General features: G+C 55.9%; 1 protein-coding gene across 1 annotated transcript in view; it reads left to right on the plus strand.

The window, feature by feature from the left end:
* The window catches only part of HMCN2 (hemicentin 2), a 147,175-nt gene that overhangs the window by 10,111 nt on the left and 113,317 nt on the right, over positions 1-23,747 (plus strand). The window contains exons 2-7 of the mRNA XM_030293836.1: positions 9,690-9,760; positions 10,901-11,059; positions 12,356-12,478; positions 20,264-20,435; positions 21,312-21,418; positions 22,303-22,423. Coding sequence (XP_030149696.1) covers positions 9,690-9,760; positions 10,901-11,059; positions 12,356-12,478; positions 20,264-20,435; positions 21,312-21,418; positions 22,303-22,423 — 753 coding nt within the window. The remainder of the gene's footprint in view (positions 1-9,689; positions 9,761-10,900; positions 11,060-12,355; positions 12,479-20,263; positions 20,436-21,311; positions 21,419-22,302; positions 22,424-23,747) is intronic.

Raw genomic sequence — 23,747 nt, forward strand, 5'->3', positions numbered from 1 at the left:
AAAATGGGATCATACGATGCATAGTGTCCTGCACGTTGCTTTTCTCCCCCATGCAACACCCCGGCGATCTCTTTCCATGTCAGGAAATATAAATCCACCTCATTGTTTTTAATGACTCCAAAAGATGCGACAGAAGGGATCTTCATTTATCTGGGTCCTATCTTGATTTATCCAGCCGCGCCCATATTGTGGGAAATAGATGGCTTTCAGCGTCTTTCCCACAAACACTCACGCATTTGCAAACATATCCGAATGATAGATCCCAAGCACGCCGTTGCTCTGTGAAGGCACGTGAGCGTTTTCAGTTTTGGTAACGATGACGAGATTGTCCTCCAGAAATGCTGTACTGCCCCACCCTCCTGGCACAATATGAGACTGGGTTTTTCCCACATACCTTGCCGGCATCGGGGGACATCATTCTTCCCTGGTTTGCTAATTTGCCGGGTGTGAAATGGTGTCCTGTCTTAACTTGCATATGTTGGATCGTTGGTGGGTTCCAGCATCTTCTCTGGGTCACCAGGCGCACCGTCAGCTTTCCTCAGGGAGGAGGGGTGTCAGCCTCCTGTCACCTCGGAGTGCCATTGCTGTTAACCAGCCTCTCATGAAACAGATCTGATTGGTTCTTGCGCTGAGGGGACGGTCCACCACCCCTGGCCGCCCTCCCCCCGCCCCTCCGTGCGTGCTTCGCACCTTGGAGGCCGGGGGCTCTGAGCTGCCTGCGAGCTGTGAGCTGGGTTAGGCACGTCCCCAAGGAGAAGTGGCAAGATAAGGACGCGGTGGGTCTGAGGGCAGGAGGCTGCCTGAAGGCGCTGGGCTGATGCATTAGGCTGGTCCCCAGGGATCCCTGACAGACCCACCATTCACTCGCTCAATAGGCAATTCTCGAAGGATGACCACGGGCCAGGCGGGGCTCCAGCTTGCCGTGGCCCACAGCAAAGGGCCACGTTCGTTAACCACAGCGTGGTCCCTGATACAGAGAGGCCTTAGCTGCTCTGAGAGGTGGGGATACATGGATGATGTTTGAGCCGAGATAGAGAGGTGCTGGGTGGGTCGGGCAGAGCCCGTCCGGGCTGGGGAGGAGCACTGCAGGCTTGAGGGGACAGCGGATATGATGGCTCTGAGGCTGCCAGGAATGTGGATGTGAACGTCTCCTTAAAGACGGCAGAGATTGGCTGATGCGGACACTCGGGGCAGAGCCCGACTCCATTGGGAGTTGGGGGCGAGGGGCCCTCCGTGCGGATCTGGACTCCTGGACACCAAGGAGGAGGTGGAGGAAGGTTCTGGGGCCATACTGGCTCTTTGGACAGTGCCACTTGCCCAGCCGTTTCCTGCCCCCACCGTGTCTGTCCTTTGCGGGCGTTTTCAAGGGAGTCGCGTTCACCCAGCCCTGGGCTCAGGAATTGTGGGGAGCCTAGCAGGCTAGACTTCACTTTCCCCAGCCCCTGCCTGGTAGAAATGGGAAGACGGTGTCCCCGAGAGGGGATGAAATTGTGCCCGCGATGGTGGCAGACTGTGGGACCCTACCCCGGGGTCACTGCAGCTGGAGGAGGGGGTGGGCGTGAATCCAGAATTGGCCCCAGGACTCCCGCCCTGCTTTTAAGGGGGAGGGGGGAGGGGCAGGCCCCAGGAAGAGTCCTTGACACGAGGTCGTTCGGAGGCCGGACCGGCAGTGCCTGGCTGGAGCCCGGACCGACGTCACTGGGGCACAGGATTCTGGGTAAAGGGCTGCAGCATCACCTGGGTGTGATCCTGTGCGTGATCCTCTCGTGTCCCAGGGGCTCCACACCCTCCTCTGGTCAGGGTGGAAAAAAACCCGCCTGAGGAGAGATGGTTCCAGGCCAGGCTTCTGGGGCTCAGATGCTCAAGGGCGGCACGAGTGGAGCCAAGGTCACGGGTTTAATGATTTTTGCAGCCGGGCGGTCGTTGAGACCTTGAATGTGGGGCTGGATGGACCCACTTTGAATCCCACCTCTACTGCTTGGGTGGTGGGGGGGTCACCTCACCTCCCGGGGCCTCAAATTCTCATCTGTGAAATGGGGACAATAAACAGTTGACTTCTCAGGGCAGAGAACGGCACCTGGTGCTTCGTACATATTAAAAGGGTGGTAACTGTCCCCATCATCATCGTCACCCTTGTTTTTGGAGGCAGCCCAGCCGGTGGCAGAGGGGGCCTTGGGGGCGAACAGGTGGTTCTGGACGTTGTGCCCTCCCCCAAATTCATGTCCTTCCTAGAACCTCGGGATGCGACCTTATTTGGACAGAGGATCATTGCAGGTGCGATGAGTCAGGATGGGGTCATACTGCGGTAGAGTGGGCCCTTATCCAACACGATCGATGATGCCCTCATAAGAAGGAGAGACGCAGGGGCAGCACAGGGAGAAAGCCCTGTGACAACGGGGGCAGGGCCCGAGCGCTTTCCCAGCCAAGGAACGCCGAGGGTTGCTGGTGTTGCCTTCAGAGAGAGCACGGCCCTGCCGACACCCGGATTGTGGACTGCTGGCCTCAAGAACCACAAGAAGGGAAATAGTTATGTTGTTAAAAGCTACTGAGTTTGTGGTGTTCTCTTACGGTGGCCCCAGGACACTAGCACAGACGTTAACTATCGCTTACCAGCTGTTTGACCTTCACTGAGGGCGTTGTCTCCTCTCTAAGTCTTGGTATCCTCCGTGGTTACAGGGAGATATTTATTACGAGAACTGAGCTCAGATTAGCAATATCATGCTAGCCAGGCCAGCATGCTAAGAGGTGGGGTGATGAGAGCTTTTTGTCCAGAGCCAGCCCTGCCTGGACAGGGTGAAGGAAGGAGATGGGGAGGCTCGCGAGACCCCTTTCAGTGGGTAAACTCATATGGGGACGTGTCAGGTGGCTTGCCCTCTCCTGCCCTGTCCTGGCACCTCAGTCTGTCCCGCTGGAAGATGGGTCTTCAAATGGTCATCCTGCTGAGAGCACCCGGTCCTGGTGGGGTTTCAGGATGGTTTCAGTGATGAGGTGCAGCCGGGCCCAGGAATGACAGATGAAAGCTAGAGGCCGGTGTGAATTAACGACAAGAAGGCCTCTCTCTTTCTGCCTGCCGCTGCGGAAGGGAGGGTGGCGGGGAGACCAGGTGGCGAGGAGACCTCCAGCCCCCCAGCCCCTTCTTGGCATCTGGGAAGCCAGCGCTGCTGTAGGATGTTGGGACCTTCAGTAACACCCTGTGCCCGGAGCCGGTTTGAGGATTATCTCTTCAGTAAAAGGAAGAAATCCCAGATTTTGCGTGTGTGTGTGTGTGTGTGTGCGCGCGTGTGTGTGCGCTCTCCTGAGAGCGTTCTTGATTCAGATGTTGAGGCAGGCATTTAAAAAACTCTTGCCTTCTGGGGCGCCTGGATGGCTCCGTCGGTTAAGCGTCCGACTTCGGCTCAGGTCATGATCTCACGGTCTGTGGGTTCGAGCCCCACGTGGGGCTCTGTGGTCACAGCTCAGAGCCTGGAGCCTGCTTCGGATTCTGTGTCTCCCTCTCTCTCTGCTCCTTCCCTGCTCATACTCTGTCTCTCTTTCTCTCAAAAATACATACGGAAAATAAAACAAAACCTTTTGCCTTCCATCTTCGCCGGGGTCGTGCCCTCCGTCTTGAGAGCACTCACGGACACTTTTGTCCGTCTGGCCAACCCTGTCTCAGTCCTCTGCATGCCCCAAATAACCACATTCGTTCCCTGCTTCATTTTGTATTTGTTTCCCTGGGAGACGGGCAGCCAGCGTGTTGTAGGGGGAGGGTCTGGGATTCGGCACGTGTTCGCTGTGCGTTGATCGGATGCCTGGCCTTGTTCTGGGACACAGGTTACAAAGGTAAGTGAAACTTTGTTTCGACCTGGGGCTGCTCAAGCAATTTGGAGTTCACTGATGTGTTTATTCAGTTACTTATTTGAACCGGGTTTGTTGAGCGCTTACCGCGGGCCAGGCACTGAGCTCGGCTCGGCTCGAGGCCTGCAGTGGAGAACAGAAGAAGGGGTCACCGTCCGTTGGGGAATATCCCGTCATTCTTGCACCAGATCTTCCCAGCTGACCTTGAAGGACTCCCATCTCCTCTCTGGACTTCAGTTTCTCCGTCTTTAAGAAGATGGGAGTTTTGGATCTCTTTATCTTCAACCTTGTCAGGTTTGGCACATAGGTTTGTGGTCAAATTGGTTTTATTTGTTTTTTAGTAAAATTTTTAAAAATGTTTATTTATTTTTGAGAGAGAGGGTCAGAGCGTGAGTGGGGGAAGGACAGAGAGAGAGGGAGACCCAGAATCGGAAGCAGGGTCCAGGCTCCGAGCCATCAGCCCGGAGCCCGACGCGGGGCTCGAACTCACGGACCGCGAGATCGTGACCTGAGCTGAAGTCGGACGCTTAACCGACCGAGCCACCCAGGCGCCCCCGGTCAAATTGTTTGTTCCCAAGTCTGTTCTTGCTGGAGACGGGATGATGGAGGCTGTGGAAGGCAGGATAGATGGTTATTTCTGTAACTCACAGAACCTGTAAATCCATTATTTGACACAAGCAAAGGGGCCTCGCACGTGTAGTTAAGGTAGGAATCTTGACATGGAGAGATTATCCCAGATTATCTAGGTGGCCTCGTTGTACTCACAAGCCTCTTTGTAAGAGGGACGCAAGAGATCAGGGTCACAGAAGGAGATGCCGCAGAGAAGCAGACGGGAGAGAGAGGCGCTTTGAAGATGTAGGAGGGGCCACAGTCCCTGGAACGCAGGCAGCCTCTAAAAGCTGGAAAAATCAAGGAAGCAAATTTTCCTTTAGAGCCTCCAGAAGGGACGTGGCCCTGCTGATACCTTAACTTTAGCACTTCTGACCTCCAGAAATGATGTGTGTTGTTTTAAGACACTAAGTTTGTAGTGATTTATTAAAGCAGCAGTAGGAAACTAACACAGAGGCCAACCTGAAAATCCTTTCCAGGGCTTTCCAGTGAACTCGGAGAAGCCTCCCTGGCTCCTGAAATTTTCCAAGTCTGTGTTAGCCACACGGTCCCTGGCACTCCTCATGTGCTGGCCCAGTGCTTGGGACGTAAGGAGAGGATGTCACTGAGCATTGCTGAGGGGTGTGGGGGAATCAGGACGAGTCTTCCAGAAGAATCTTCCTCTCTCCCAGAGCGCAGACTCTCCTAGAACAGCCTTGGTCGTGGAAGGCTAGACCTTAGATGGTATCCGGTAAAATTGTAAAAAATAAAATAAAATAAAATAAAATAAAATAAAATAATAAAATAAAATAAAATAAAATAAAATAAAATAGCTGAAAGGAAAGAAAAGCAGAAGGAGTTGACATGGGTGACCAACTTTTGATCTTGCCAAGTAGAACCGTGAACAGAATCAACTCCCTGAACAATCATTGTCCCTCGATGAGAGAGGGTGATCCTCAACCCCCCTCCCACCCCCCAGGGAGGAAGTGCATAGATGTTACAATAACGGGGAAGCCCTTCCAACTGCTGTTACATTTACGATAACTCACGTCGCCAACTTCATTCTTATGTTGCCGCAAATGGAAGAGAAGGTGGTCAGCCTAGTGCTGGCCCAGCGCTGGGGCTGTCGGGGCAGCTGCTGTCCCCAGACCACCATGGGGGTGGGCGGGGCCAGCCAGAGTCAGTCCTGGGCTCCCAGGGGCTGTTCCCCAGTTTGTGGGCAGTGTGGATTCTTGAGCAGGGGCGACGTGAGGCAAACTGGGCGCAGGCCGGCCTCTCTGGCGTTGGCAGGTGGATGGATGAGCGGCTGGCACGTCTGGAGCTGGGGAGGACAGTTACGAGCTTCCTGAATTTGCTTCCAAAGTCTTTACAAATGGCCTTGCCTCTGACCCAGCAATTCTGCTTAGGGGAGCGAATGCCACGGAGACGGCCGAGCTGGTGCTTAAATGCCATGGATCCGAAGGTGTTCTTGATCACGCTACTCTTTCTAAACATCGGAAACAAAGCCATGTGAGATTGGGCAAGTCCGCTCATGGTCATTTATGCAAAGGAAATCCTTCGGAGTCATTAAAAAATGATTTTGGACTGAGCATTTGGCCTTCTGGAAGGTTGCTCAAGATACGTTGTTCAGTGAAAAGAATCAGGTTAAAAATAGTATGGTATTTATACTTTAGTAGAAATTCTGCCTGAAAGAGTAGGCATGCATTGTGAGATGTATATTTACAAATCTGCATGGAAGTTTTGAAGGTTATGTATGAAAATCAAAATGACTGTCTCTGGTTGGTAGAATTCCTTTCTCTTTCTTTCTGTTTTTGTTTGTTTGTTTGTTTTTGTTTCAACGTTTGTTTTTTTTTTTTATTTTTTTATTTTTGGGACAGAGAGAGACAGAGCATGAACGGGGGAGGGGCAGAGAGAGAGGGAGACACAGAACCGGAAACAGGCTCCAGGCTCTGAGCCATCAGCCCAGAGCCCGACGCGGGGCTCGAACTCACGGACCGCGAGATCGTGACCTGAGCTGAAGTCGGACGCTTAACCGACTGTGCCACCCAGGCGCCCCTCTTTCTGTTTTTAAGTTTATTTATTTACTTAGAGAGAGAGAGAGAGAGCACACCCATAAGTGGAGGAGGGGCAGAGAGAGAGCGCGCGCGCGAGAGAGAAGATCCCAAGGAGGCTCCGTGCACTCAGCACAGAGCCCGATGTGGGGCTTGAACTCATGAACCATGAAATCGCGACCTGAGCCGAAATCAAGAATCGGACGCTTGACCTGCTGAGCCACCCAGGCACCCCAGAATTCCCTTCTCTTTCCATGCATCGGGACAGTTCACAGGGAGCAGTGCTCAACAGCTCAGTGTCTGGAGTTGTACAGACCTAGGCTCATCCGTGCCACTTACTGGCTGTGTGTCTTTGGGCAAATTACTTAACCTCTCTGGGCTTCCGTTTTCTCCTCTATAAAATGTGGGTAAGACTGAGACCTACCAGGTGCCAGGGAGGACTCAGTGAGCTAACGCTCTGGGAACATCTCGGCACGTGGACCGGTCCTTAGTCAGTGCTTAGTAAACTGGTGTCATTTTTTTTTTTTTTAAATTTTTTTTTTTTCAACGTTTATTTATTTTTGGGACAGAGAGAGACAGAGCATGAACGGGGGAGGGGCAGAGAGAGAGGGAGACACAGAATCGGAAACAGGCTCCAGGCTCCGAGCCATCAGCCCAGAGCCTGACGCGGGGCTCGAACTCACGGACCGCGAGATCGTGACCTGGCTGAAGTCGGACGCTTAACCGACTGCGCCACCCAGGCGCCCCTAGTGTCATTTTTTAAAACATCGAACGTGTATTATTATGTAATAAAGCAATAACCAACATTGAGTCAAATCACTCACTTTTCTCCGTCAAACTAGAGTTTGAGGCCCTCGTGTTGGAGCAAGACTGTCTTGCCCTGTGCCTTTTGTGAGACCTCACGCTGGAGCACAGGCAGTCGTGTGGCCGTGGGGGCTGGGCTGGCTTCTGTTCGCCAAGCCTTTGCTGGGTACCAGAATCCATGGGTGGGGGTGTCCCTCCCTGGCCCCACCAATTCTTACAATGATGGCTCTCAGCTAGGATAGATGGTGTTGTTATATGCCTCATTTTACAGATGGGGAAACTGAGGCTGGACACAGTGAGGTCAGGTCTGGGGGACCCCACGGCTGAAGGATAGAGCCAGCATTGCAGTCAGCTCTGTCTGGGGGCAAAGCCTGAGGGTTTGGTCCAATCAGTTACCGCAGAGTTCAGAAAGTAGGGGTGCGGAGGGGGGAGGCTTGGTAAAGGCTGGAACAGCTGAGGGAGGGGTGCTGGACATGACGAATACATTCAGAACACAGAGGCGGGGGCCCTCAGGGGACGATGGATTCTTAAAGTGCCCGGCAGAAGGGCTGCTGTCCGCACTCTCCCTTGAGAATTGTGGATGAATGCCGGATGATTCCACAGGCTTCCTTCCCTAAGAAGGACCAAGGTCTGCTGACTGGTTGATGAGTGTGGGAATTTTGGGGGGGTGCCTAGAATTTAGAATTCTTCAACTAAAAACAGTCCATTATTAGAGTTCACCGAGGACTCAGAGGAAATACTTTCCTAAGAAACTTGACATCCACGAACCTTGTAAAACCCCCATTGTGCATACGTCCGTAGGGTGAGTTGGAATTCCGGGTCTACGTGGCGAGTTGGAATTCTAGCCTAGTTTTCATTGCACTGGTAGCCTTGTCTTAGGTTAGCTGTGACTTTCAAGTATGGCTGTTAAAACAAACTTTTTTACTGGGGGAACATTCCGAATACACACAAAGGAAGCAGAGAGAGTAATGAATCGGCATGTACCCACCACCAAGTATCCAAACCGCGCTCATTCATCTATCCCTCTTCCCACCCTCCACCCCAACCCAGTGATGATTGCTGTCTTTAGCTCTGGTTTTAGGAGGTAAAATTTACATACGCTGAAATGCACAAATCTTTGCTTTGCACTTTGGAGAGACCATATACCCACGGAGCCCCCATTCCTGTTACCATATAGAACATTTCTGCCGTCCCAGACAGTCCTTTTGCCTCTCCCCAGTCCCCAGACAACCCCCGTTCTGATTTTTTTCCACCTTGGAATAATTCTGCCTGTTCTAGAACTTCTATAAATGGCACCATTAAACATGCACTCTTTTGTGTCTGGCTTCTTTCGTGCGGTGTTACGTCTGTGAGATTCATCACGCGGTTGCTTGTATTGGTAGCTTGTTCTGTTTTCTTGCTGAGCAGTATTTGATTATACGAAGAGACCACAGTTTGTTTACCGTTTCTTTGGTTGATGGACATTGGACCGGTTTCCAGTTCTGGGCTATTATGAGTACAACCGCGCTGAACGTTTGAGTACAAGTCTTGGTGTAGACATATGTTTTTATTTCTCGGGAGCGAAATGGCTAGATCGAATGGTGTGTGCATGCTTGATGTTTTTAGAAAGTTCTCTTGGCCTTCCAAAGTGGTTGGACCCTTTTGCATTCCCACCGGCGGTGGACGGAAGTTTCAGTTGCCCTGTGTCCTCGCCTACGTTTGGTGCAGTCAGCCTTTGTAATTGAATTCTGTTCTTTTTAAATGAGCTAACAGGGGCGCCTGGGTGGCTCAGTCGGCCAAGCATCCGACTTCGGCTCAGGTCACGATCTGGCGGTCTGTGGGTTCGAGCCCCGCGTCGGGCTCTGTGCTGACAGCTCCGAGCCTGGAGCCTGCTTCCGATTCTGTGTCTCCCTCTCTCTCTGTTCCTCCCTTGCTCGTTCTCTGTCTCTCTCTGTTTCTCAAAAATAAATAAACGTTAAAAAAAAATTTAAATGAGCTAATAAATGGATGGAGTTTCTGGAAGATTTCATTCTTGTTCATCAGCCTGGCGTTGGACAGCTCTCTGTTCCTTCGTCTTTCCAGAATTCCTTTCCCACTGATGGTAAATAGAGACGGCCGTGTTCAGAAAAGATTAGGGACCGTGGTTTTGAGGTTGAGCAGGGCGGGGGTTGCCCTCCGTCTCTCCTCTGTGCTCCCCTGGAGTTCTGGTCTGGTTTGGAGCAGGGCAGGGGGCTGAGTAGCCTGACCTCCCTTCCAGGTCAGATCCTGGCAGGCCTGGAAGCCTCTCTCCCTTTGGTGGGGGGGTCTCTGGGGCCCAGGCTTCACCCCCTTTCCCCCTGGTGGCACGTCTTGTAACTGCTGCCCCACCCCACGGAGGCGCTGCGTCTGGGAATCCAAGCCCACCTGGGCCTCTCTCTCTTTTCCCTGCAGATATTGGCCCGGTGACCCTCACGGCAGACCCGGCGGTGTTTCAGAGGGAGCTGAGAGAACTCTATGTGCAGGTGGGCCGCCCTGCCCCTGGCTGCCGCCCACCCCCCGCCTCCTGCCGTCCTTCCCAGTCCAAGGTCTTTACCCTACCCGGTGGCCAAGATGGCGGCTCCCTGAACCGCCATCACCTGCCTCCCAACACTGCCGGGGGCCTGCACCCCAGCTGGGGGGTCCCGGAGAATCTGTACTTCTCGGGGTTCCTTCCTTTATTCGGTGAACCAAGTACCGACAGGAGTCCCTGTGCCTGGCACGTAGTAGGTGCTTATTATTCAGTGAACGGACAAAGCGGTAGCTGAAGGAGGATGCGAGGGGTCTCAGTGCAGTCCCCAAAGCCGACACACTGAGCACCTTGGTAAAGCATCTGTCCTTCCCCGCCTCCCGCCGCTGAGGACAGCAGCTTCCTGAAGGCAGGGGCCCCACATATCTGGCTCACCGCCGGGTCCCCCAGGACTCAGAACGGGGCCCAGCGCCTGGAGGGGACAGGAAGCGCTTGTGGGCCGGATGAACGGGCCCGGGAGAGATGCGTTACTGAAAAGTGACCCCGTTGCTGGGTGTGCAAAGCTGTCGAGGCGGGACGCGCTCCCTTCTTGCGGAGCTCCCGTCCGTGGGCCGGGAGGGTGGGAGCGTGTGTTGGTTGGTTTGGGACTGATTCCGGGGCAGAGAGGATTCGGGAGGAGGGCTGGCTGAGAATGGCGTCCTCTGCCCAACGCCCACCTCTCTCTCTCTCCCGGCCGCTCCCTGTACCCTCCGTCATCCAAGCCTTGACCAACACGTGGCTTCTTTGGGGCATCTGTTAGACGTCCCGGAGCTCCCCTCCCTCCTCTCCATCTTGCATCACTCACCGCAGTGGTAATTAAAGAACCATGTCGTGCTTGTTAGCGCTTAGAGTAGGCCCCCACGGGAGGGACCCCACTCTTGCGTGGGCGAGCGAGCGAGCAGATGGTACCACTCGTCTAAAGCAGGTTGGATGTGACCTTGTCTCAGGGAAGGAGTGCCGTGGCCTGGCCTCACCCATAGACGGGCGGGGACAGAGGCCGGACAGAGGGGATTGCCCCCCTCCAGCCCCCCCCCCCCCGTCGGTGTCAGAGGCCTACCTGGGTGGGCCCCACCTGGAGGAGCTGGGTGGCGGCCCCTGACACACCCCTGCCCTGCAGGGAGGCGGTGACTGCCCAGAGATGAGTGTGGGAGCCATCAAGGCTGCCGTGGAGGTGGCCAACCCCGGCTCCTTTATCTACGTCTTCACGGACGCCCGCGCCAAGGACTACCACAAGAAGGAGGATGTCCTGCGCCTCCTACAGCTGAAACAGTCACAGGTGAGTGGACCGGCCTGGGGAGCCCGAGCGTAGGGGCCCCAGGGGGGTCCTGAGGAAGCTGGGGTCCCCGGCGCAGGCAGCCGGGGCCCCCACCTGCCGAGCGGAGGGCGGGAGCTTCTCTTCCAGGGTCTCCGCCGGCCCTGGAGGCCGAGCCAGTCTGGTGAAGTCCAAGTGTGTTCTCATGCTCTGGGCCCCCCGCCCGCCGGGGCTCCCGCCGCCTGGCGAGGCTCATTCTTGATAAAGACCACGCCACCCCCGGCTCCCCTCGCGCCCTGTCAGAGTCTGTGCGATCCGTCTTCCTCCTGGCGTCGCCTCTGCTCCCGTCTCTGCGGAGCGAGGCGCCCTCTTCCCAGTGCCTCAAGGTCTGGACTCTCTGCTGGGGCTTTTGCTTCTTGTGTTCACAGCCAGGGCTGGGGGAGGGGTGTGCACGGGACGGGAGAAGGGCCGTCTGACTGTGTGACCTCCTCGGGTGAAGCTCTCGAGAGCTGGGACAGCTTCTCTGGTCTCCCGTCTAGAACAAACTCCATTCTCCAAGGTTCTTCTTCTTCTTTTTTTTTTCTTTTAAAATTTTTTAATGTTTGTGTATTTTTGAGAGAGAGAGAGAGCGTAAGCAGGGGAGGGGCAGAGAGAGAGGGAGACACAGACTCCCAAGCAGGCTCCGGGCTCTGAGCCGTCAGCACACAGCCCGACGCAGGGCTTGAACTCATGAACCGTGAGATCGTGACCTGAGCCGAAGTCAAACAGTCAACCTTAGAACCCACGGTTTTTCTAAGTGTGTGGCCTCCAGGGGCTACTGCTTGGGGCCAGCTGATTTCCATCCCCTTCCTTGTTGTAGATTTAATAATGGCTCCCAGTGGCTCAGTCGGGTAAGCATCTGACTTCGGCTCAGGTCACGATCTCACGGTTCGTGGGTTCGAGCCCCGCGTCGGGCTCTGTGCTGACAGCTCGGAGCCTGGAGCCTGCGTCGGATTCTGCGTCTCCCTCTCCCTCTTGCTCACACACTCCCTCTCTCTCTTTCTCTCTCTCAAAAAAAAAAAAAAAAAAAAACATTAAAAAAATAATGGCTCCCATGTATTGAGGCACCTAGTGTGCCTGGCCCTGTACCACACCCTTGACCTGCGTCGGCCCCGATCCCCTGGGGTGGGCGCTCTCATCATTCCCGTTCTACAGACGCATCCGGTGAGCCCGGAGAGGAAGGGGCTCGGCCCAGGCCCCTCCTCCCTGGTTCTGGCCCTGCCACTCCACTCACCCCTGAAGAAGGTGGCCAGGGAAGCCACCTGTGTGTCCCTCTTCCAGGTGGTCTTCGTGCTGACGGGGGACTGTGGTGACCGCACCCATCCCGGCTACCTGGCTTACGAGGACATCGCCGCCACCAGCTCCGGGCAGGTGTTCCACCTGGACAAGCCGCAGGTGACCGAGGTGAGCCTTCCCTGACCGTCCTCGCCCCTGGGCGGCTGGGCTTGGTGGTCAGGTAGCTGTGCCACCCGTGAGCAGCGCTCCCCCTGTGGCCAGCGCGGTGAGTGCTGTGCTCCGGGCTGTGTGAGGTCCTCTCGCCAGCCCCCCACCCTCTACCCACCCCCACCCCAAAGGCAGGTGCCGCAGACTTCCCGATTTTGCAGGTAAAGAGGCTGGAGCTCGAAGAAGCACCCTGGGTCTCACAGGTGGTCCGGGCTGGCAAGATGGACCTGGCAAAATTTGCCGACAGTTGGGGGGCGGGGGTACGGGGTGAGCTTCTCCGCGGAGTCGGGAACCCAGGGGCGGGTAGAGGAGTGGGTGGGGGGCAGGGGGCGTCCGATTGAGGCTGTGTTGCTGGGGCAGAGAGTCCTGCTGGGGAACGAACAGGCAGGCGCCTGCTTGGTCCTGTGTCCTGAGATGCAAGGTTGTCAGTGACCTGGCGTCTGTACCCTCGCCGTGTTCTTGAACTGGGTGCCTGCCCTTCCTCTCCTCCAGGCCCCATTGGCCGCTCAGAACTTGCCCTTCTTTCCCTCTCCCTGCGCGTCTGCCTGCTCCCTTTCAGGAGCCAGAGGGATCCTTCCGGTGACATGCTCATAAACGTTCACAACTGCGTCCCTGGAAAGAATAAGAATGTCCGTTTCCATCTCCCTCATCTGACCAATGAGCCTCTCCTGTTTGCCCCCTGGAGAAGGTCCGGGCCCTTATCCAACCCCGTGGCCCGTGTTCTCCCCTTTTGCTCACCGCTGCCACCCCACTGGCCTCTGCTGTTTCTTCAGTGCCCCGCGTCTTTCTACCCCAGGGCCTTTGCTCATGCGGTTCGTTTTTCCCACTTCTCCTCCCCTGGCTCCTCATTTTCCCGGTCTTAGCTGACATGCTGTCCCCTTGGGAGACCTCCCTTGATTTCCCTTCTTGTTACGTAACGCCACTAGGCTGTGAGCTCCCTGACAGCCCGGCCCTTATGGGTCCTGTATCCCGGGTCCCGTCTGCTGCCGTATCCCCGGCACCTTATGCAGCCCCCAGCGTGGGGCAGGTGCTCAGTCAATAGCCGGTGGGTGGACAGATGCGGGGTCCCTTGCGCCCGAGGCCCTGGGAGGAGGAAGGCAAGAGAGATTGTGTGTGTGAGGCAGGCCCTGGCCCCAGCCAGCCCTGCTGTAGCCTCCAGGAGAGGGTTTTTTTTTGTGTGTGTTCTGTATTTATGCTCTCCGGGGCCGTGTTTAGATTAGCGTGCCTTAACTCCCTGTTGACAGATGGCGTTTATGGCTCTCCGCGACACATTGGACTTTATTCTTTGGCATGTGCACCTCCTCTGGCGCTGAGCCGCCCAAGTGAGGGTGGGAGGCACTGACGAGTGGAGGGATGGCTGGGTCCTTGTCTGGGGGGAGACCTATTTGGGTGGGAGCTGGGTGCTTGTCACCGGCTAATCAGACAGTGCGGTGCCGGGCAGGGTAGCGGAGGACGGCCCCGCCCGGGTGTGTGGGGCTGGGCTCCCCTGTGCTCTCTCTCGAGGCGGGGAAGTTGGGGCGACTCCGCTGGCTCCTGGCCATAGTACCCAGCCTTCTGTTGTGGGAGCCTGACTCGGCGGTAGGTGTCTCACTTGATGGGACCTCCGGTGGCCCAGCATTGGCTGCCTCTGGGTAGCGGCCTGGATCCTTCTCCTTCCTGGCCACAGAGCTGCGTCATTCCAGATGTGCCCAGACATTCGGCAAGCCTGAGAAAGCGGCCGGGGCACCCGGCAGAGGGGACGGTGTCTTTGCCCAAGCCAGGGGGGCCTCCAGCCGAGAGAATGACTCCTCAGAAGTTGCGGGAGTCCCTAAATTAGTGCCTGTGTCGTTAGCCCCTTCACCTTCCCAAGGTACGTCCCATGTGGCAGGAGCGACACGTTCTGTAATCTCTCTTCCCTTCGCTGACCGTGCACCTGCTACGCTCACCGCGCACAGCTTCAGGTGCCGGGCGCAGAGACAGAATCCATCCAGGTCCGGTCTCGGTGCTTCTGAGCCTTTACTTTCTTCCGGTTGTGGGGTTGGCCCTATGGGATTCCAGGGTCGTTAAAGCAAGGGGAAGATCCTCTCCCCCTGGCGGGGTCAGTTCGGAGCTTTTGCCATCCTTCAGTGGACGGGGGAGGCAGGCATCATGGCCCCTTGGGGGTGTGCATTTCTGGTCTCGGCTGAGCTAGGTCCAAGGCCCCCCTTGCCCTGGCACAGAGCCCCCCACCCCCGCCCAGCCCTGGCAGAATGGGCCGGAATTGCTGGGCAAAGCCCCTCATTCTGAAGCTTTCTCTGGCCCTGGGAAGTCCATTCTGGGGGCCCAGACCCTGCCCCTGTTAGCACCGGCCCAGCCCGCACAAACGTGGCAAATCGCCCAGATTCTGCACATTTCTCAACTAGGAGAAAGGCGAGCTACCTTCTAAGGCAGCAAGCGTGGGGTGCAGGGGAGAAGGGGAGCTCTGACCAGGTGGTTCCAGTTAACAGATCAGGAGGCACCGGCCCCAGAGATGACTTCATCCCGGACTCTTCCCGGAGAGGGCAGCCCGGTGGAGGTTTAGGGCCGCATGCCGGCTTCGGACCCCAGCCCTGCCACCTGGCTGCCGTGTGACCCGAACTCAGTCCTTAACCTCTCTGGGCCTCCGTTTCCCCCTGTACACGGCTGGGTTTTTGAGAGCCCCTGCCCGGTGAGACGGGGGCGCTGTCCGGACAGGCACCCGGAAGCCCTTGGTGAGAGTTCGTGACGGCTGTGGCTCCAGCCCCCTGCTTTGGTGTGGAGCCCAGAACCCGTGCCAGGCTCCGGCACACCCCCCTGGAGAGGAAGGGCTCTCTCGGAAAAGGTTCTCAGGACCCGAGCGCCCAGCGGTGGCGCCCAGCTGGCAGGGGCTGGTGCCCTCTCTCCATCACTGCCTGCTGGGCTTCCTGCCCCAGGCTCCACGGTCCGGTCCCAGCCCTCTGCTCTGCGGCTCTCGGGCCCTGTAGGCCCCTGGCCTCCCCGCTCGGCCTCCTCGGCCGGCCTGGCTGTCAGGCGTCTGGGGGAGGGGCCCCAGGGGATGATTTATCTGCCGTGAAAGGCCCAGCGGCAGCCATCTGGCCAGGGTAGCAGCTCCAGATTCTTTCCATCCTTCCCTATCGGTGACAGAGATGAGCCCCATTGCAGCACGGGCTCGCGGGCCCCCGGTCCCGCTAACATCTGGAAGCCATTGTCTTCGCCAGATAAACATTGAGCTGGCTTGATGAAGGCACTCCGCTCCGAGGGCTCCCCAGATTCCGCTTGGAGCCCTGGGGGGATTGTAGGGTCCAGGAAGCCTGTCCACAGGCCTGGACGCACAGGGGATCCGAGCTGGCTGAGGGCAGCGCCCTGGTGGTGACGGGCTTAGGGCAGACCCCGTGGGCACGCCGCCGCCTGGTGGGGTCCCTGGCACTGAGCTCAGTCTGAGCCTTCTCTGCCGGTCGGTAGCCTGAACTCCTGGGCACCGTCCCTCCGTCAGCCTAGAACAAGCTCGCAGTGACAGTTGCAACGCAACAGTGCGTGCGATTTCTCTGGGTAATTGTCAGCTGGTGCAGCCACCGCCTTCAGGCAGCTTTGCTCGGTTGTGATTTCCTCCCGACCCCTGACAAGGCCCGGCCCCGGGGGAAGATGACAGTGGTCCTGGAGCTGTGGCAGCAGCTGCCTCACCTCGCTGGCTTCTGTCCGCCTCTCCAGATGGGAGCCTCGACGGCCGCTTCCTCCCGCCAGCTCCCGTGTGTGCGCAGAACCTTTCCAAGGGAAACATTACGTAGAAAGCTAGACGAGCGGGCGCCTGGGTGGCTCAGTCGGTTAAGCATCCGCATCTTGGCTCAGGTCATGATCTCACGTTTTTGTGGGTTCAACCCCTGCCTCAGGCTCTGAGCACTGACTGTGTGGAGCCTGCTTGGGATTCTCTCTCTCTCTCTCTCTCTCTCTCTCTCTGCCCCTCCCCTGCTCAAGCTCTCTCTGTCTCTCTCAAAACAAATCAAATTGAAGAAAAAAAGAAAGAAAGCTGGGCGAAACAGAAGAAAGAGGGACCTCCAAGTATACAGAGAAGTGAGTGTTCGGAACCTGGGATTCGTATCCTGTAGTAACTGACTACAACGTGTAGATGTTCCAGCTCAGTCTGGACAAAATGTATTCACTTTTTAAATCTCGGGCACTTTTCTTCCAATTCCCTTCTTTCCCTTTTCTCTCCCGCCGGCGATCGCACAGTAGGACTCTGATGAGGAGCAAGGTTGGCCGACATGTAGCACACGAGGCCCGCTTTCGGACCCCGTATCCCAGCAGACATGACTCGTCAATCGCAGAACGTCTTCTCACCGAAGCTGAATGCGGTTTCGACTTTTGCCAGACAGTATCCCAGGAAGCTACTTCCAGATTAGATTTGGTTGGCGATTGATTAGGTTTGATTAGATTGATAAGAATTGGCGAGCGCCAGGGTACCCCTGTGGTTGCCTAGGGGGTATATATTCAAGTCATGGCGTACTTGTTCTTTTCCAAGGACTTTTTCTTTACAAAAAAAATATGATCATGGAAGATGTTAAAGATAAAGAAAAGTCAGAAGAAGATAGGAGAAGGAAGAAAAACAAAGAGGGAGGGAGGCAAACCAGAAGACAGACTCTTAACTGTGGAGAACAAACTGAGGGTTGGTGGAGGGAGGCAGGTGGGGGAGGGGCTAAATGGGGGATGGGGACTGGGGAGGACACTCGTGGGGAGGAGCACTGGGTGTTGTGCGTGAGTGATGAATCACTAAATTCTGTTCCTGCAACCAGTGTTGCACGATGTGTTAACGAACCAGAATTTATTTATTTATTTATTTATTTATTTAAATTTTTTTTTAACGTTTATTTATTTTTGAGACAGAGAGAGACAGAGCATGAACGGGGGAGGGGCAGAGAGAGAGCGAGACACAGAATCGGAAGCAGGCTCCAGGCTCTGAGCCATCAGCCCAGAGCCCGACGCGGGGCTCGAACTCACGGACCGCGAGATCGTGACCAGGGCCGAAGTCGGACGCTCAACCGACTGAGCCACCCAGGAGCCCCTAACGAACCAGAATTTAAATCAAAACTCGAAACAGACAAAAAAGAACCTATGTCCCAATTAGATTCAGCACCTAACATGTTTACCCCGCCTGCTTTATCTGTCTCTTTCTATGCCTTTTGTTGAATCGTGACACCTTATCCGTAAATAGTCATGTGTGGGTTTTTTAAAAAATATATATATATGATCTTGGACACAGCCCACGATATCCTCTAATAAAATGAATAGTATTCTGCTGGTATCCTCAGATGCCAAGTTCATATTCAGTTTCCCGAATTGTCCTCAAAATGTCTTCGGTAACACGTTTTGTCAAATCGGGGTTTAATCAGGGGCTGTGCATTTCATTTACTTGTTGTGTCTGTTACGTCCGCTTCCATCTGGAACAGTCTACCCTTTTTTTAATGCCACTAACTTGCTGGAGAGGCATCGGCTGTACAGTATCCCGTGTTACGGATTCATCTGATTGTTTCCTTATGGTGTCATTAATTTGTTCCCTCACCCCCCATATTTCCCCTAACCTGCCAGTTAGCTCTCAGTGGCTGATTAATGGAAGCCAGCATTTCTGGCAGGAATATTTCATGGTTGGTGCTGTGTGTATTTTCTGTTGCATTGCCCCGGGAGGTAAATAATGTCTGATTGTTCCTGATGATAGTTTGATTCCTGGTGAAGGTGGTGACAGCCAGCTCTCGGTGCATTGTAGGGCCGCATTTTTCCCCTTATGACTCAAGCGGTCTGTGGGGTAAATGCTGGGGCTCCACATGGACGTTCAGTTCCCCACCCGCCTTCCATCTAATGGTTGTGGCGTCCGTGGAGGATGCTTGCCTGAAACAATGATTTCATTAGGGGTTGCAAAATGATGATTTCCTCATTGCATCATCTCTTTCACATTCATTAGTGGGCGTTCTTCCCTGAAAAAAGAGCTTTGGCTTCTCCAAAGGGATGGCTTGGTTTTTTGAGGCGCAGTGAAAAGGCAGGGATCGCACTTAGTTCTTTCTATTTAATTAGCAGGTTGCTTTCACTGGTGGCAAATGAGGTTTTATTGTTTTGAATTTCGCTTTTCTTTGAGTGTTATGGGCACACGGATTCTTTAAAGTTTATTTATTTTGAGAGAGAGAGAGAGCGAGCGCCAGCGTGCACAAGTTGGGGAGCGGCGGAGAGAGAGGAAGAGAGAGCGAATCCCAAGCCAACTCCCCGATGTCCGTGCAGAGCCCAACACGGGGCTCGATCTCACGAACTGTGAGATCATGAACTGAGCCGAAAATCACGAGGCAGACGCTGAACCGAATGAGCCACCCGGGCACCCCGGGGCACACAGATTCTAGAGTTCAATGTGTTTCAGTTGATTAAAGTCATTATTCTTTTAGGGGTTCAAGTTGCCCCAGATTTCGCCAATGGGAGCTCTTTTCTCTCTGCGCTTATGGTGCTAATTTGTTGGACAGTGAGGTTCCTGTTTCATTTTGTTTAGTTCAAGAAGCATCCCGTGAAAACCTTAAAGTCACTTGGCCCGGGGCCGGCGGGGGGGCGGGGGAGGCCCCCTCCGAGTCCTCTTGCCTGGTTTTCTTACTGGAAACTGTGGGATGTGGCTGCTACAAAGGCAGGGACCGGGATGGAGCTGAGTCAGGTGACTGCCAGGTGAATCTGGTGGCCCTGGTCAGGAGGTGTGTGCCCTGTCAGACCACACACAGTGAGCACATGCTTCCTGAGTACCCTGTCTGTGCTAGACGTTGAGCTCGGGGCGCGGCGGAGGGTCTCTGCCCTCCTGGGGCTCCCAGGCCAAGAGGGGAGACAGGCATGAATGTAGTCAGGAGTGGGTTGATAAAGAAGGGGCAGGTCATTTCTGTCAGAGAACAGCGTGTGTGGGGGGAGCTGCCTAGGGAGGCCCGGGGGTTCAACCCTATAAGCGTGGGGAGAGTCAGGGGCACGCTGACCTTGAGTCGGGTTGGACAGCTGCCTAAATCCTAGGACAGGACACGGGGGCTTGAAGATCGTGGTCACGATTTGGAGAAACTCAACAATTTTGTGCTCCGTGAGATAACTTAGACTGGATCCGGGGTTGCTGACATGGGGTCTGTGCATGCATGGGGGGGGGGGTCTTTGAGAACCCCCCCACCCACCAAAATCATACTTTAAATGTGTACCTGGGTGGGGGAGTCCTCGCCTGTTGCCTGCTTTTCAATGGGACCTGTCCAAAACACTTAAGATTCTAGAATGAATAAGCACTTCTAGAAACCAGGGACTTAGGATTTCTCAGTGTTGTGAAATGAATCAGGAGGAGACTCCATCTTGGCAGCAGACCCTCTCGGTCCTGCTTAGAGAGTGTGCTACCCTGGCAGGAATGTGGCCTGAGGCCCCTTGGGGGGTGACAGTGAATCACATTGCTCTGGGGGAGATTCCGGATCTCCAGGGTTCATCTGTGGGTAGGAGGCATCAGGAAGGCTTCCTGGAGGAAGTGGTGGGTGCCATAGAAATTGGTCATTCCCTCTGAGCCGCCTCAGTTCAGGCCAGGAGGGTGATGATGTGTGAACTGGCCCTCTTGTAGAGCGGTGGGAGTGTGGGGGGACTGGGTGACCTGGAAAGCCTATACGCTGCCTAAAACCCAGGGTGGGGGACTGGATTCTGCTGGCGACCTGTCAGAGACCTGCCTCCAGTGGGTCAGACACAAGCGGGACCACAGGCACCTCTGCTGGCATCAGCTTCTCATAACCTGCCTCCCAGGTGCTGAAGTGGGTAGAGTCAGCGATCCAGGCCTCCAAGGTGCACCTGCTGTCCACGGACCACAAGGAGGAGGGCGAGCACACGTGGAGGATTCCCTTTGACCCCAGCCTCAAGGAGGTCACCATCTCCCTGAGCGGTCCGGGTCCCAAGATCGAAGTCCGCGACCCGCTGGGTATGTGCACCCTAGGACTGGCCGGCCTGTGCTTTGGCCCCAAGACTGAGCTGGGAGTCCGGGGTGGGACAAAGAGAGAGACCCGGGGTGGCAGTGGGTTTGGACACAAGGCTCTGGGAATAAGGAGGGTGGGGGGGGTGCCAAGTGGAGGGCAGTGGGGGTGCCCATGGTGAATGAGGTAGCAGGGAGGCTGTTAGCAGCCAAGGGAGGGGAATTAAAACAACGACAGTCCTGGGGGCGCCTGGGTGGCTCAGTCCCTTAAGCATCGGACTCTGGATTTCACTCAGGTCACCATCTCACGGCTGTGAGATCGAGCCCCACATGGGGCTCCGCGTTCAGCTTCACATTCTCTCTGTCTCTCCATCTGCCCCTCTCCTGAGTGCGCCCTCTGTCACGTGCTTGGGCTCTCTTTCTCTCTGTCTCTCTCTCTCTCCAAGAGTAATGACGGTCCCCGGGATGCAAGGTTCACGCGGAGTCTTACCCGTATTCTCTCAGTGGGTCCCTACGGTGGGCTAGCAGACGAGTCGGGGCAAGAATTGGTGGCATGCCACCGAGATGGGAAGCTGGGGCTCTGGGAGGTGGAGTGATTTGTCCAGGTCACCCAGGGTCGGTGTGATTTGGACCCAGCCACCTGGCCTCATGGAGCTCCGAGGATGTCCTGGGTCCCCAGGTCTGGAGGCGAGGTGTATGGCCCACACCCGGGGGTGGATGAGGCTGGAGTGTAGAATGAGGCAAAGGCCCGAGCACCGCCTAAGGCCTTTGTCACTTTCTCTGGGAAGGCTGAGGCTGGTGGTTGGAAAGACCATGGGTTCCTGGCAGAATGGGGCCTCTGTCACAGGAAAGATGTGGGGACAGAAACCCTTGGGCGTTCCACAGGGAGGATCCTGCAGAAGGACGAGGGCCTCAACGTGCTCCTCAGCATCCCTGACTCTGCCAAGGTCGTGGCGTTTAAGCCCGAGCATCCTGGGCTGTGGTCCATCAAGGTACGGGGCCCTGGTGCCCAGGGAGGGGACCAGTTTCACCGAGCTGAGACGCTGTCTCCCTCCTGCCTGTCCCGAGAGCCTTGGGGCCCTGGGAGGCTGGGGGCTGGAACATGGGTGGCGAGGTGGGCGTATCAGTAGAAGCAAAGGGTCCAGAACAGAGGAGGAGTATTCTGCTTTGCACCAGTGAGAGGAAGTAGAGCGGTTTGGGGTTAGTTAGGCAACTTTTAAGAAAGCTGGAGAAGTGATTTGAGGGTCCAGAGGTGGGTGCCTGAGCCGGCTTGAGGTTCAGAACCTATCCTGTGAAGAATGAACAAAAGAAGCAAGGGTGACCTTGGGGGGAAGGATGGCTCAGAGGGACAAGGGCTGGCAGGGGGAGCAGGGCCCACTCTAATCTGCAAGGTGCTGGAGGCCAGGGACTTGGGGTAGGCTGGATCCCTGGCAGAGTGTCCTGGGATGGGGGAGGCTGCTGCCTTGGAGGGATGTGAGCTCCTGCTGATTGGACAAACGTTTGTGAAGCACCTGCTAGGCTCCAGGCCCTGGGCTGGGCGTGGGTGCTGCAGGGGAGGGGGTAGCATTGACTCCTGCCCTTCAAACTCTGAGCGGCTTTGAGCCAAGAGCTCTAATGCCAGTGGGGAAGGCAAGGCAGGGCTTAGACCTGTAGGGGGACAGACAGAGCTGCAGGTGTTGGATGGGGGGGAGGCCAGAAGGGCAGAACGGCCTCAGGGGTCCCACTAAGGACACTACCGTAGCTGAGGCTTCTTCTGCTTCATTTGGGGAGCGTCGTGCTGGGCCCCCAGGGAGTAGGTAAGTTGCCCACGTGTCTGTCCCGGTGCTGGGGCACCGGAGGCGGATGCCCTGGTGACGGGGGCCGGGGCCTGCGCTAGGTCTACAGCAGCGGTCGCCATTCGGTGAGGATCACAGGCGTCAGCAACATCGACTTCCGAGCCGGCTTCTCCACCCAGCCCTCTCTGGACCTCAACCACACCATTGAGTGGCCCCTACAAGGTATGGTGCTCCGGACCCTGGGTACGATGCAGATCTGCCTTCTGAAGAGGCGGGGCTTGCCTTTGGGAATCGGGGAGCCTTGGGGGGCAGGCTATGAGTGTGTGACTGCGATGTACCCGGAAGAGGCTGGCTTGAGCCATTCTCTCAGACCACAGTGAACCGAGCCCAGGGCCAGCACCCTCTCCACTGGTCCCCACCCAGGTGACGCCGTGACCATTTACCTTTAGAACACACTCCCTGCCCCCAAAGGCCCCCAGGACCTTTGGCTGTCCCCCTTACTACTCAGTCCACACTTTCTCTTTTTTCTTTGTCCAAACTTGTCCGTCTAGAGCTTCTTCGGTTTTCCACGGAACAGCAGGCTAGTCCGAGAAACTAACAGGTGCTGGTCAGTTGTTAGCTTACTTGAAAAGGAGAACAGTATCTTACTCCAGAGGAATGCATGTCCTGATGGACATTCCGATGTTCCGGAGGCTGATGGGGGTTGAGAGCCCAGGGGGATGTTGGAGTTGGAGGCACAGGGTCGGTTTTCTGATTAGAAGCCACCCCTGGGATCTGGGGTTGCCTGTGTGTCCCATCGTGGTTCCATCTGGAGGAGGAGGGCTCCAGAGCGGGCAGGGGCTCTTGGCTCGGGTTGTCAGAGCTCCATGCCAGAAAGTACCGTCTGGTGGCCAGATCAGGGGTCCCAGTGTATAGTTTGGGAAGTATGGTCCCTCACCGTGGGGCCATCAGAGGACTTTGCTGGGACCAGCTCAGAAGAGAGAAGGGGAGGGATCTAAACCAGGTCAGGTCAACTCGGACCACTGACTAATGACCAACACGGTGCATACAAGATCCTTAGAGCTTTTGAGCGTGTGTTTGCTCTAACGTTTGTCATCGTTGTCAGCCCTTATTGGTTCTGTGCGAGGACCATCTCCAAAGCGAAAGGGGGCTGCTTGCTCATTTCACGTTTGTTTTTCCCAGCGTCAGGAAGGGGGGAGGCAGGGAAGCTTGGTTCCCGTTCTAGAGCCAGGAGAGAAAAGAACTCCTAAATGCAGCGCGCGAGTGGGGGTTGAAAACTGAAGGGTCGCCAGGACCAGTCCCCAGTGGAAGAGAGTGAAGGGGACCTTCTTGGGACCTTTTTGGGACCTTCTTGGGTTTCTGCTTTTGATAAAGATGTGGTTTCCAAGAAAGTTTTAAAAACAAAGGGAGAGAGAAACAGCAGGGCAATTGCAAATGAGAAGTGGTTGGCACTTGGCTTCAGTGCTGGGGCATCCGGGAGTCTGGAGGCCATGGCTATAGCTGGACAGCAACTGCCCAAGTACAGAGGACAGCAGCTACCTGCCGT

Source organism: Lynx canadensis, chromosome D4, assembly GCF_007474595.2.
Source record: "Lynx canadensis isolate LIC74 chromosome D4, mLynCan4.pri.v2, whole genome shotgun sequence".
NCBI classification, from domain to species: Eukaryota; Metazoa; Chordata; class Mammalia; order Carnivora; family Felidae; genus Lynx; species Lynx canadensis.